The following is a 15,579-nucleotide window of genomic DNA, read 5'->3' on the forward strand; positions in this document are numbered from 1 at the left end:
TCTATCAAATCACTTAATTCATGCATAATATGTACAGTATTTTTTACATTGTGTAACCTTGTCAATAATAGAGAGGTGATAATATGAACAAATATTAACAAATGATGATTTTATAAGTACTCAGCCAACACTGTATTAACATAATGAAAAACAAAATTCTGTACTTATGTGGATTGCCGAAGCTTAGTCCGCTATCACCAGACACTATTTCATGACTGTGGTCAAGGAAAAGCTAGTGGAAGATTTTGGGCAAAGCGGAGAGGGGAGGGGCTACTGCAACGTTGTGGATCCTTCCTATTGGAGAGCATATCAGTACATTCTCCATGTTATAATCTAGCATACCGGGGCGGGGAGAGGGAGTGGGGAAGTAGGGGCAGAGCGATGTGAGTGTTGTGGAACTTTCCTTCATCTACTTGGTACGGGTGGATTACAGAAATCAAGGAAGATATGGATGAACTACAAATTACAGTGGAAGACCTAAGAAACAAAACTGACAAAATCAGGAAACTCACAGACAAGCAAACCAGACTGCAAACCAGAATCAACAAACAGACAATAGGAAGGGTGATTTCTGATGAAAAGAAATTTCGTGTGGCTATTTCTAGCCGAGTGCAGCCCTTGTAAGGCAGACCCTCCGATGAGGGTGGGCGGCATCTGCCATGTGTAGGTAACTGCGTGTTACTGTGGTGGAGGATAGTGTAATGTGTGGTGTGTGAGTTGCAGGGATGTTGGGGACAGCACAAACATGCAGCCCCCGGACCACTGGAATTAACCAATGCAGGTTAAAATCCGCGACCCAGCCGGGAATCGAACCCGGGACCCTCTGAGCTGAAGGCCAGTCTGCTGACCATTCAGCCAACGAGTCGGACATTTCTTATGAAGAAAGAAGAATAAGATCAGAGAGAATGAAGAAGTACTGGGCTGACAGGAAACTGAAAAATTATTTGTATAAAGTTGGCTAGAGTGGTCCAATGAAGGCTATAAAATGTAAATAATAATAATAATAATAATAATAATAATAATAATAATAATAATAATAATAATAATAATAATAATAATAATAATAATAATAATAACAATAATAATAATAATAATAATAATAATAATAATAATAATAATAATAATAATAATAATAATAATAATAATAATAATAATAGTCCTTAGTTTCTGACCAAGGTGGCTAGAATTTGAATCCTAGTGCATACTATATTCATGAGATTTTGAAAATAGAGAATTTTGTTGCTATGGTCAGAATTCCTTGGAAAAACTTGAAGATTATGATCATAACATTAAAATTGCTTAAGACTGCAGGCCTAGAGCCTAGTTTGTTTGTTTGCTTGTTAGTCTTTACTTGGAAATTTACAGTTCTTGTACTACAAATTATGAATGGATAATATAGAGGCTGTTATACAAGTGAGTCATTATATCAACTGAGTCGACATTGTAAAATAATTTCTTCCTTGTAAACAGAACAAAGTAAATATGCATACCTGTACATAAAATATTCTTTGGAAGATCTCCTGCTTGTTTCTCAGATAATAAATAAAAGTACCATAATCCTGGAAATCTTCTAATTCAATGTCATCTGGGTGAAATGAACATCAGTTGTATGCTCTGTTCTTCCTAGCAGGTCATTCCATCATCTGATGCTATATTCAGCATTTAAATTGAATTTAGAATGTTTTTATTAACGTTATCTTTCTTGCTACACCAGTAGTGATTTTCATTGAATGTATTTTGTATTTGCAGGCATTCAAGTTCCCAGATGTCATGGATCTCACCATGGAGTGCAATGTGGAACTCTGTAAGACGGAATGTCAGTCTTGTCCTGACGATGAACAGGTAAGTCATCATTTATTACATTCTTGTCTTGATACTTTTTTAGAAAGTAATGAAGTGAGTTCAGAAAATTACATGTTAACATCCCTTTCTTTATAACAAAACAGGGTCCTTCCATTCTCCCTCCTCTTCTAAGATGAAGAACAAAAGATTCTCCGTTCACTAAAAATAGCCTCAAAACTACTACTCCAATTCCTAAATTCATATGTTTCTATTTTATAACCGACTGATACAAGCATGAAAGAAATGTCACTTTATAATAATAATTTTTTATTGCAGCCAATGGCCAAGAAAACAAATTTACATTAATATTAAATCACATTATTCATCTTTGCAAATGCCTTTGTGGACAGGACCTAGTGTTTACAGTGCACTATCTCTTCTGGTATAAGCTAGAGCAATTTTGTTACTTTCATTGACCTGTATCGGTCTTACCCTTGGCTTTGACAATATGAAAGTGACTGAGGTATGAGCGATGCTAGTAATGCCATTCCTTGTGCAGCCAGTCCCTGCTATGAATGGTGTGAAAATGTTGCTCCTAGGGTCAGGTGGTGCATACATTTCAGTGGGCTTGGCAGACTGATATGTAATAGCAACTTCTGGCTCGGCGAGGAAATCAACGGTAAACTACCTCACTCCTCATTTCCCTAGTACACCTCTTCAGTGATGCCTAGGCCATCTATGAGAGCTGATGGCGGAGCTGTTGAGGATCCAACCAGCCTTTGAGCTGAGGACTAAACATACATACATCTATGCAAAAGGCTGTTAAAGATTCGTGCCGACAAGTACAAATTATAGCATGGTATGTTTCACAGATCTTGCCACAACGTTCACAAACATAGTCCGTTGATGGAACTTCTCGGTTTGACACAACTTACAATGAAAGCTATGTATGGCGAAGCATGTAACCAAGTATCTGAGCACGTATCCTCTTCCTTGCCAGTCTTTGTAGATCATTGCGTCCGTCGAGTAGTCTCTCTTCTTTGCCCTTAATTTCTTTACAAAATGCAGATAAGTTAGTGTAGTTGGTAGCAGCAGGTGATAATGAAGGCCCTTTATGTACAAAGGTTTGCATGTTAACTCGTACACAAGCCTTGAAGGTGTATATTTTCTCGGATGAATTGCTTTCACTCTTTCTACATAGTTGCTCTACCCAACCCCTTAAACCCCATGGTGCAACAGCCCCAAAGGGCCATGGCCTACCAAGTGACCACTGCTCAGCACAAAGGCCTGCAGATTACGAGGTGTCATGTGGTCAGAACGACGGATCCTCTCAGCTGTTATTCTTGGCTTTCTAGACCGGGGCTGCAATCTCACTGTCAGATAGCTCCTCAATTGTAATCACGTAGGGTGAGTGGACCTCAAACCAGTCCTCATATCCACGTCAAAATCCCTTACCTGGCCAAGAATCGGGTAAGAGGCAGACATGCTACCCCTACACCAGTTGCTCTAACTGCTTCATTTTCAGATGTGACCATACAATTTCCAGGCAATGCATGAACAAGGGTGAGACTTTGAGATCAAATAATTGCAGGGCTGTTTTGATAGACAGCTTACTCAGATTCTCTATGTTGTTGATGTCTCTGATAGCTGTGTTTATTCTGTCATTGATGAGAGTAGAGAAGCATTACCTCTAGTTTATAATGTGATGTCCAAATACTTGAAGCTCAATACATTTTTCAGAGGTCTCCCATGTGGCTTTTCTCTGATGCTTTGCCATCTTTCGTAAACATCATTGAGACTGTCTTGTCCTCGTTTAAGTAAAGTTTGTTCTCTTGTGTTCACTTCACCAGCATATTGAGTGTCTCTTGTAGTTCCTTGCTAAACCTTGAGGCAAGCACAATATTGTGCGCATACGTATAATAAAAGAACTTATTTTTGCACTTAATAATGAGGTTCTAAAATAACTAAAGGAGTAATTGTAGCAAATTCAATGCTCTTTAATAGAAATTTCCTTCCACAAGTATGGAAAGAAACTTTACTATAGACAGGTGAGGATAATATATCCTATTAATACTTCAGAAGGGTATATTTTATCTGTGAAAATTCTTCACTGAAGTTTACAGGAAGTTGCTAGTTAAGCAATCAATGGAAAAATGACTGAGTAACCAAAAGTATTCCCAGCTCATAGAGATATGGTCACATGTTACTAGAAAATACCTTCCTTATCACAAACCAGCATTGAAATTAATACAGTTATTCTGATTTGTCTTCTTCATCTTCTTCATCTTCATCTTGAACCAGATCCATTTTCCCAGGTGCAGTGAATAAGTGCTCACCATTTACTTCTGTCCATCTAGAGTTTTTTTTTCCATAACCTACTGCAAATCCAGACCTCATCCAGCTAGATCATTTCTAATCTGATCAATCCATCTCTTCCGTGGCTGACCTCTTGATTCTTTCTCAAACCACACTCTAGCTATTCTTTGTGGGTCCTTTCCTTTGAGTCGATCCATCCATATCAGCCTGCCTTCGACACATATCTCACTAAGGGATTTTTTTCACTTGGACCAGATAGAGTATCAGATCACTTCTTATTTTATCCCTCATCGTTTTCTGAATCATAGGTCTTAAGAACTTCATTTCCACTGCTTGTAGTTTGCTCATATTTCTGTTGGTTTGTATGTGAGTGTGTGTGGTAACTGGTACAAAAAAAGTTCCTATGGAATACTAATTATGATCTTAATGGAACTTGCTTATCCCAAGGAAGTTTCCTCACAAGATGATGAAACTGTGCTCCATTCTGTACTCTACTAGTGATTTCTGCAGATGGTCAGCTGTCAGTTGTTATTACACTGACAAGATAACGGAACTGATGGTCTTGTTCCAACGTGGATCCATCTAGAGTGATGTTAGTACAGATATTCTGTCGACTAACAGGCAGCACTGTCATTTTGCACTTGCTTATCTCAAGACCAAATTGCGTGCATTCCAGTTATTCAGCTTCTGTTGTACTTCTATCTTACTATCACCCCATATCACCACATCATCTACAAATGCAAGAGCTTTATATTCAGAGTTGGTGTAGAGTTTCTTACCTCTTTTCATTATTTCATCCATTACAATGGTGAATAGAAGTGGGGTTAGTCCACTGCCTTGTTATACACCATGTCTAGTCTCAAACCACTCCAAATATCCATCCCCTATTTGGACACAACTCTGGCAATGGTCATACAGCATTCCGAATTTACTAATTAAAGCACATGGTATAGATAGGTATATTCTCAAGGCATTCCCAGATTTTTTCTCTCTGTACACTGTCGTAAGCCGTCTCTGAGTACCGATATAAAACATTGCAGTCTTGATACCAATTTTCTTTAGACACCTTAGTAATGAATTAGCTCTTACCTGCGGCTTTGCTCACGTGGATTTCGTAATTTGATAAAAGTAACCATTATCTGGTACTGCACTAAGACATAATCTAAAAATTCCTAAACTATAAAAACTCACTGAAAAATTTAGTTTCATTAACCCTAGTAGACTACCTCTTTGTAAACCACATTCACATTTGTGGCATTGCCTTTTGGTGCTAAGATGACCGGGCTACTGGCAGAAGTAACTCTGGAACATGTGGCATATAACTGTCCATGTGAGAAACAGCCCTCTCTCAATTTAACAAAGAAGTGTTAATTTTAAAGGAGATTCCAAATACCAAGTTCTATGTCTGTAACATTTTCATTTTTTGAGATAAGTATTCCCATAAAAGTAATTCAACCCCTTTTTTAGTCCTTCTCCCCCCCCCCCCCCCCCCCAAATTCAGCGGAATTTCCAAACAAAAAATGTGTTTCTCCACTTTTAAAATAAGATTCCAAATTCCAACTTTCACATCTGTTACATCTCCAGTTTTTGAGATATAAGTATCCTCATAAAAGGAATTCAACTTCTTTACTTCTTTTTATCCCCAACCCCCATAGGTGGATCTTCCAAAAAAAAAAAAAAAAAAAGGAAAAAAAAAAGGTGTTTCTTTATTTTTAAAGGAGATTCCAACTCCCAATTTTCATGTCTGTAACATCTTCAGTTTTTAAGATATAAGTATCCCCATAAAAGGAATTTAACCCCTTCTAGGTCCTTTTCACCCAACCCCACTTAAGTGCATTTTCTTTAAAAAAATATATATATATATACATGCACCTTTATTTTTAAAGAAAATTCCAAATACCAGTTTTCATGTATGTACATATTCAGTTTTTAAGATATAAGTATCCTTGTAAAAGGAATTAAACCCCCTTTTCTGTCCTTATCACCCCAAGAAACATTCCAAGAACAAAAACTATGTGTTTCTTTATTTTTAAAGGAGATTCCAAATACTGATTTTCACGTCTGTAACATGTTATGTGTTGAAAATATCTTCATTTCTGCTCGCTTACACCGCGTTTAGTACAAAAACCTATACCACTGAAACACCAGCTTCATGACACATCCATTTATTACGAGCTGTTGACTACAACTGACTTACACACACACACATAGCAATTCAAAATGTCCAAAGAATAAAACAAATGAAGATAAACCACTTGACTAAATTAATATGAATTACCAACACATAACCTCAATGTTGTATTCCTAAAATATGTACAAGATATGATACATGACATTTTATTTTTTATGAGAAAACTTCAACATTCCAACACTCCCCCCTTTTCTCAAAAAATAAAAATACAACACCTCAATCAATTGTCCTCTCATCGCAAACCTATAAGCTTATACAAACTCTTAAGCTTGTTGCTTGATAAATTCTTTGTGAACAAGTCTGCAGCATTTCTCTCTGATGCTACATATACAAACTCAATTAACACCTTTTCTACCAGTTCTCTACATACATGGTACATGATGTCAATATGTTTTGACCTTTCACTCACAAAATCATTTTTACTCAATTTAATTGCTGCTGCATTGTCAGCAAAAACTTTACAAGGTATATCCATAAAGCTTTCCAGCCCTAGCTCTGATAGCAAATCTTTCATCCAAGTTACTTCTCGAGATACCTCTGCCATTGCCATGTATTCAGCATCCATGGTAGATCTAGCAATACAACTCTGTTTCTTACTATACCATGATACTGCTCCCCCTGCCACAGTGGTTACATAACCACTCACTGATCTTCTAGACTTAGTATCTCCTGCCCAATCTGCATCACAGAACACTTGTACTGACTCCTCACAATTTTTGAAACACAACTTTAAATCTCTAGTACCACATAAATATCTCATGATATGCTTCACTTCTTTCCAATCTTTAATCTTAGGTTTTTGACAATTCTGACTAACTTTACTTACCGCAAATGCAATGTCAGGTCTAGTATTATTTGACAAATATAGCAAACTTCCTACTGCACTGCGATAAATGGTACAATCAAATTCCTGCTCATCATTTTCAGCTGCTGAATACCCACTTGGTAAAACAGTCTTACTCAGTTTACAGTCACTCATGGAAAAATCAGCAAGTAATTTGTCAATGTATAAACTTTGACTCAACATAACCCCTTCTTTTGTCTGTTCTATTTTTATTGACAATAAGTTTGTTGCTTTCCCTAGATCTTTAATCTCTAACTCATCTGCCAACCTTATTTTAACCAACTTAACAACCTCTTTGTCACCTATTGCAATAATGTCATCAACATACAAGCCAATAATACAACACTCCTTTACATACACACATGGTTCTTTGATACATCTCTTAAAATCTAGTCTTCTAATTATAGCATCAACACAAGCATTCCAGTCTTTACTCGAATTAGGTAGTCCATAGATGCTTTTCCTCAATTTACATACATAGTTTTGGACATCCTTTTCTACAAACAATTCTGGTTGCTCCATGTATACAGTAACTTACAACTGATTTCACTATTTAAGTAAGCACTAGTTACATCTAGATGTTCTACAGTCCAGCCTCTACGTACTGCAATACCTATTAACAGTCTCATTGTTTTCCTCTTTATAACAGGACTAAATGTTTCATCAAAACTAAGGTTCATCTGTCTCTTAAAACCTTGGGCAACCAACCTGGCTTTAGATTTCTGAATGTTACCCTCACTGTCATATTTCAATGAAAACACCCACTTAGAACTAATTATCTTGACATTTTCTGGTCTTTTTACAATTTCCCAAACATCCTTCTTTCTCATCTCATTGATCTCCACTTTCATGGCCTCCATCCAGTTACCAGACTCTTGGCTTGACATAGCCTCCTCAACTGTTCTAGGTTCTACTATATTTGCATGCCTGACTTCCATCACTGCCTTACAATCTGCACAAGTCTTACCTTTCCTCTGTCTTATTGACCTTCTCAGACTATTACCTGGCTCTTGTATTGCTATAGACTCAACCTCTAGTTGTTCCTCTCCGGTCGTTGGCTCAACAGCCAATGTTTCCTCTCCGTCCTCTGTGTCTAACTCAGTCCCTAATTTTATCTCTGGATCTTCAGTGCACAGTATGTCAAAGTATGTTTCATTACCCTCTGCCTTTGGTACATTTATCTTTTCCTTGATATCAATTCCAGGACTTTACACCTTAAAGGGAAATATCTGCTCCTCAAATACGACACTTCTCCTCACTATTACTCTTTCCCTTTCAAGACTCCATAACCTATATCCATCTTTAGTACCTGCCTCGTACCCTATCATAACGCATGGCTCTGCTCTGGGATCTAATTTCCTGCTGTCTGCCCTCACAGCCCATGCCTGACATCTAAATACTTTCAATCTACCTATTTCCTCCTGATCCAACTTCCTATTGAACCACAGTTCATATGGTATCTGAAAATTTATTGCTGAGGATGGGCACCTATTTCTCAAGTACACTGCTGTCATTACCGCTTCTCCCCAGAATTCCTTTGGTAACGCTGACTGGATCAATAGACATCTAACAGTATCAAACATCGTTCTATTCTGCCTCTCTGCTAATCCATTTTGTTGTGGAGTGTACGGTACTGACCTCCTATGAGTAATACCACATTTTTGCAATTGTGCTTCAAACCCGCTACATGTATACTCTGTACCATTGTCAGATTGCACCACCTTAATTCCTACACCATGTAACTTTTCTGCATTTGCCTCATACCTATTAAACACCTCTAATACTTCATCCTTAATTTTCATACATACAGCCACATGAAATCTGGAGTATTCATCAATCATGGTTACAACATATTGAGCTTTCCCAAGTGATGGTGGACTAATTTTTCCAATTACATCAGTGTGCACAACATCAAGTGGTTTTTCTACCTTACGCCCACAAGACTTAGGTACTCCCTTGTTAGTTAGTTTCCCCTGAATGCATACAGAACAAGTATTAATGTCATTACTCCTTTTCAATTCTAACATAGGCAATTTAAACAAGGCTTCAGAATGTGCATGTCAATATCTCTCATGCCACAACCTAACCTGCCCAACACTTTTAAATACTACATTGTTATTACATTCTTGATCTATCATTTGATCACAGTCACTCACAGCTACAATATCATTTCTCCCCTCTATTTGTACTACATACACATCATTCCTCCTGTTTGCAACAAACAATGTTTCATCTCCATTCTTATCTACAACCACTGCTTTCTCACCTGCAAATCCTACTTTGAAACCTTTGCTGGTTAACTTACCAACTGATATTAAATTTGCACCTAAGTTTGGTACATACAACACGTCTGTAAATGTAATTGTCCATCCTGTGGACATTTTTACTTTTACCTTACCTATACCTTTAATATCCAGCTTACTGTTATCTCCTATTTCTACATTCCCGGTTACATTTGTTAACATGTCTGTAAACATCTCCTTTGTTGGACACATATGATGGGACGCACCTGAATCGAACAACCAATCTTTAATTTTCTCAGCTCCCACAGAAACGACCATGCTCATCGCCTTATCTACTACATGTATAATTTCTGAGTTTACCAGTTTTCCACTCACATTCACTGATTTACTCTCCTGCGATGGTTCGCCACTCTTCATTGTTGGACATACTTTTGAATAATGTCCTGACTTACCACAAATGAAGCACTTTTGGGTACTGCGACAATATTTAGATACATGTCCCTGTTTACTGCAATTGTAGCAACTATATTTTCCTCGTCCCACGTTTTCTTTCTTGATATCTCGCTTCTGTTGAACAACCATGGCTTGAGCTTCATCCTCCTCACGTTTTCCAGTGTCATAAGCTTTTCCTCCATTTTGCTGAAGTTTCCTTCTGCTTTCCTCCGTGAGTAATCTCGCCTTCACCTTCGAGATGGTCAGTTTCGCCAAATCAGCTTCCAAGGAAGGTATACAAGCTGCATATTCCTCTGTAAGATTTCCGATGATCATTCCTGCAACTTGTTGATCTGTGAATTCGTATCCGGCTTTACTAGTTCTCCTCCAAAGTTGATTTATTTTAGCGAAGTATTCTTGGACACTCATGTCCTTCGGCTTCACAAAATGAGTTAACTGTTTCAAGGTCATAGCACCATTCACTAGCCCTCCGTCATTGCACAACTCGTCCAGTTTTTCCCATGCCCTTTTCGCTGATTCAATATCTGCAATGTCACTTTCGAAATCTTCTCCGACATATTTGAAAATAACCGCTAACGCGATCACATTGTTTCGCGCTCGTCGTCTCGTTTCTGTCTGAGGCAGTTGACAACCTGGCGTATCCTCATACCCTATTACTGATTCCCATACATCTTTCAACAACAGCTCTTGTTTCACTTTTAATGCCCACGAAAAATAGTTCTCCACTGTAAGCTTGGCCACATTCCTATTCAGTGTTTCTTCACCGGTCCACGAGGTCGCCATTTTTACCGTCAATAATGTCACAACTTGCTTCGTCCGACGTTAATTCTCGTTGCTCCATTTCCACTTATATTGACCAAAATTTACTGCAGCGTTTTGGCGCTCTGGAGCTCTGGGCCCATAACCTGTTGAAAATATCTTCATTTCTGCTCGCTTACACTGCGTTTAGGACAAAAACTTATACCACTGAAACACCAGCTTCATGATACATCCATTTATTACGAGCTGTTGACTACAACTGACTAACACACACACACATAGCAATTCAAAATGTCCAAAGAATAAAACAAATGAAGATAAACCACTTGACTAAATTAATATGAATTACCAACACATAACCTCAATGTTGTATTCCTAAAATATGTACAAGATATGATGCATGACTTTTTATTTTTTATGAGAAAACTTCAACATTCCAACATTATGTTCTTTAGGTATATGTATCCTCATAAAAAGAATTGAACCCTTTTTCAATTCTTTTCACCCCCGTTATGTGCATTTTCAAAATAAATATGCATTCCCTTGTTTTTGAAGGAGATACCAAAAATCAATTTTTTACATCTGTAAACTGTTAAATTTTTAAGATATACTCATCTAAACAACTCACCCTCCTTTTTATTCCCTAAGTGACAGTATATCCAAGAATCCTTCCTTAGTGAGCACCTACACCGTAATATAAATGTATCCCCAAAATTTCATTTCCTTATGCCCAGTAGTTTTGGCTTGGCGATGATGAATCAGTCATTCAGTCAGTCAGTCAGTCAGTCAGTCAGTCAGTCAGTCAGTCAGTCAGTCAGTCAGGAAATGTAATTTGATATATATAGATGGAACTTGGAACTCTTATGCACAAGTGCTCAATGAAAAATCTGAGTGGGTATCATGCTCCAACTACAAGTTTAATTGAAATCAATTTCTCCTCTATATGAAGACGGATTCTTTCTAAATTTAGAATTAAAGAATTATAATCCAAAATCTCATTTTCTTCCATAGACAGTTATTCTACAAGTATTGGTTTCAAGTTTGACTCTGGTTGCTTTTCACAGTGAGGAAATCTCTTTCTATAGTCTACAAAACATACACTGATGTGCAAAACTTAAGGACGAGATAGATAAGGCAACATAACATATCAACTACTTAGTGGAAATGAATAAAGGTGCAGTTACATGTTGCCAGAGGTCTCCCACATGTACATAGAAACCTGGCGTGAGGTCAGGACGATTACAGCGCCAGATGGGTCTGGTCCCACGAAACGAGGCAGTTGAAGGAAGGGGACAAGGCAGTGTGAATCAATCAGAGAGCTGTTATGGTGCACTGTGGTGGTGTTATTCATTACAACATGGCCCCAAGGCAACATTGGGACGACTTCTCACAGGGAAGAATCATCGGGAAACTGGAAAGACGAAGTGTGATGAGTGTAGCCCAGGAGTTTGGTATTGCTCACAGCATTGTTTCACATGCATGGAGAGCATTCCGAACCACAGGCACTGCTGCCCGAATGAGACGAGGGTTAACTACAACAGCAAATGACCGCTACATTGGGCAACAGGCAAGAAGAGACTCACATCAAACAGCGGGTGCAATTACAACCATATTTAAGAGACTGCAAGGTACCTAATCTCACGCTCTACAGTGGCACGGTAACCGCCTGGGCGGTCTGTTTGCCCAACGACCATTACGTTGTGTTTCGTTGACACATGTAATTTGGCAGCACTGTCTGCAATGGTGCCAAGAGCATCAGGTCTGGACTGACAAGGAGTGGGATTGCATGCTCTCCTCAGATGAGAGCAGATTCAATCTGAGTAGTGATTCTAGACATACCCTCATCTGGTGAGAGGTTGAAAAACATAATGAACCCAGGAACATTGTCGAACATGATCGTTTTAGTGGTCCAGGTGTTATGGTGTGGGGAAGCATAATGTTGCATAGGTGTACCGACCTCCAAATCTTTGAACGTGGTACACTCACTGATCAACGGTATTGTGACACTGTACTCTTTCCGTATGTGTGTTTGCTCAGAGGTCATTCGGCTCTGACTTAATTTTATGGAACGTTACGTTCAACTTCTAAATTCATCTTTTCCTTCTCTTACAGAAAACATTATTTCAGTATCTGCTGACATTTTCTAGCAAGTTTTCAGCCAATAGTATTATCTACCAGTACTAAGGGCCACTTACAATTTTTCAACTGATGCTTCTGTCTCACTTTATGCTGACGAATTTCATCAGCGGCTTTGGACAGATTGTATTTGTGACAATCATGTTTATGCTTGTGTCCACGCCCTCATGTTGTTGGTTTTATATTATTACCACTTTGGTTTTCCACTAATATTTTAAATGAACTGTTTTAATTAGAATTTTAATGGAAGAAGTTTTTGTCTCTGATAAAATTATAGTTTAATCATTGACAGTGTTTCCATTAGCATCTTTATATATTGTATCATTTTTCACATTTTTATGTCCCGAATTTTAATAACTGGCTAAACTTTTAGCTTCCACTTTTAATATTAGTTGTTCTCTTGATGATTGTTTTTAGGCTGAAGATGCCCTTAATTGAGGGCGAAACATGTCCCATTTAACTGAGAGTCTATTTATGTAACCACTATAAGTGAAAATAAAAGTATTGAATAGGTGGATTAAATTAAAACACCTTTATTGTTGTTGAACACAATGCATGACCGCAACAAACAGCGCAGGTAGAGGGGCTCTTGGAATGAGAGGATATTCGGCAAATGGACTGGCCTGCCCATTCCCCCGACTTCAATCCCATCGTACATGAGTGGGACATGTCCGGGTGCAGACGTATTGCAGCACATCCACATGCACCAACGACCACCCACGAGTTGTCAACCGCACTGGTGAAGGAATGGAACACCCTACCACAAAAACTCCTTACCACAGGAATTAGCCGAAACACCCTGCAGCGGATCGTGCACGGTCACTTATAGTTGGGGAAGGTGTCATCCATGTGGGTGCCTAGTCTCTTGTCTGCAGACGAAAAGCAGAGGCATGTTGACGCGTGCAGAGAACTTTGGCAACACCATGATCAAGATCCAGCTGACTTCATGACTAGGCTTGTGACTGGTGATGAGACATGGCTCCATTACCACGAGCCACATACGAAACAACAATCGATGCAATGGAAGTATAGGAGCAGTCCACCGCCAAAGAAATAATGAACAGTGCCATCAGTTGGCAAGCGAATGGCGACAGTGTTCTGGGACACAAAGGGCATCATCCTCATTGAATGGCTGGAATTTGGGGCCACGATTAACAGTGCAGTATGCATGGCAATCCTTAAGCACTTACGTTGTGCCACTCAAACTAAGCAGCCAGGTAAATTGGCTAAAAGTGGGCTTTTGCAAGATGATAATGCCTGGCCCCACACTAGCCGAGAGACCACCGCTGCCATTGATCAAATGAGATTCATGGTGCTGCCACACCCACCATACTCTCTCGGCTTGGCACCAAGTGATTATCACCTGTTCGGGAACATGAAGAAACCTCTGCATGATCGCTGTTTTGCGGATTTTGCAGAACTGGACACAGCTGTAGAGGCATGGGTACGCAGCACTCTGAAAGAATGGTTTCAGAAAGGTCTTGAGAGACTGACACATCAATGGCAAAAGTGCATACAGTTACAAGGAGATTATATTGAGAAGTTGGACGTAACAACAGATGTGTAATGTACTTCATTTGGATAGAAAAGAAAAAAAACGTAAAACAATATAGTACACCCTTCATAATTTTCATAAATTCTGTTAAACCGCCTCATCCTACTCTATTTTTATGTGAATTTCTTGCTGAGAAATAACATTGCTTCATTATTTCTTTAACATCTTTCCAGAATCTTGACCCTCTCGTGCGTAGAAGGAGAGACCTGTACAGTGATAATTCTACATTGGGAGACCCTGTTAAGGTACATCGATCTTTCTGGGTGGTGTCCGCAGAAGATGTTCAAGACCCCAAGAGTGCTACAGTCATCAATCTTGGAAGTTGTAAGAACTTTTTGCATACACCCTCTCTAACTCCTGTAAACTAGCTTGTTTTGGGAAAAGTGACTTTTTCCATACCTCACATGACCATTGAGTTTTAAATGGAAAATATCCTGCTATTCAAATGGCATCTGTTTGCAATGACACTAGGGGCAGTGCATGGTATTATTGCTGTGTTGCACAACTCCCAATAATTTTACACTTCATTTGTTGTTTTTCATTCTAATTTTTTAGTGTAATAAACCTAGCATAAATTTTAAAATAATATGCTAAAGCTTCGTAATGGACCAATAAATGGTGCCCAGTTTCAAGGAGGTTTGCTTTTCTACAACAATTTCCAAGTGGTAAGCCTAAGCCTGTATGTAGCATCAGGTAGTATGCTCTCCAGTATCGGTCCTTGGGAGTTGTACGAGACGAGAAAGTCCCCTTTTGAGAAACAACTCCAAATGTCCCTGCTAGATTACACCACTTTGCACAGATGACTTCATGCCTACTTTCTCTAGTCTTGCAACAGCAATTTCCTTTCCTCGCTACTAGGGTACGCCATACCGATTCACCCACAATACTACCAACATTTTGTATAAATGAAAACCAGGAGGGTAAATTTTCAAATCATGTGAGATAAGAATTACTGCAGTTATACTGTACAATTATCCTCTTATTTCCTGTGTTTCAATTGCGAGATATATTTCAGTTTTAATACAAATGTAGTTCATAACTTAGTGATTATAGGGTTTCTTATTATTCTGTAAGATTCTTATGTAAAAATATGACATTGAAAATTTTGGTGCAACACCCAGCTTCAGATACCACCAGCCACCACTGAATGAAACCTCTCTGTTAATGATTCACAAGGTTCTCAATCCTGTCTGTGAAGGATTAAGGCTCCTGTGAGTCCAGCGCTGTGGTGTAGGGGGCAACTCGTCCGCCTATCACCCGGCGGCCCCGGTTTCGATTCCCAGCTGGGTCAGGGTTTTTT

At 38.7% G+C, this 15,579-nt stretch overlaps 1 protein-coding gene across 1 annotated transcript in view; it reads left to right on the plus strand.

Moving 5' to 3' along the window:
* The window catches only part of LOC136866624 (uncharacterized), a 173,517-nt gene that overhangs the window by 145,968 nt on the left and 11,970 nt on the right, over positions 1-15,579 (plus strand). Inside the window, exons 10-11 of the mRNA XM_068226781.1 lie at positions 1,750-1,842; positions 14,453-14,603. Of these exons, the coding sequence (XP_068082882.1) occupies positions 1,750-1,842; positions 14,453-14,603 (244 nt within the window). The remainder of the gene's footprint in view (positions 1-1,749; positions 1,843-14,452; positions 14,604-15,579) is intronic.

The sequence above is a fragment of the Anabrus simplex genome, chromosome 3, assembly GCF_040414725.1.
Source record: "Anabrus simplex isolate iqAnaSimp1 chromosome 3, ASM4041472v1, whole genome shotgun sequence".
Classification (NCBI taxonomy): domain Eukaryota; kingdom Metazoa; phylum Arthropoda; class Insecta; order Orthoptera; family Tettigoniidae; genus Anabrus; species Anabrus simplex.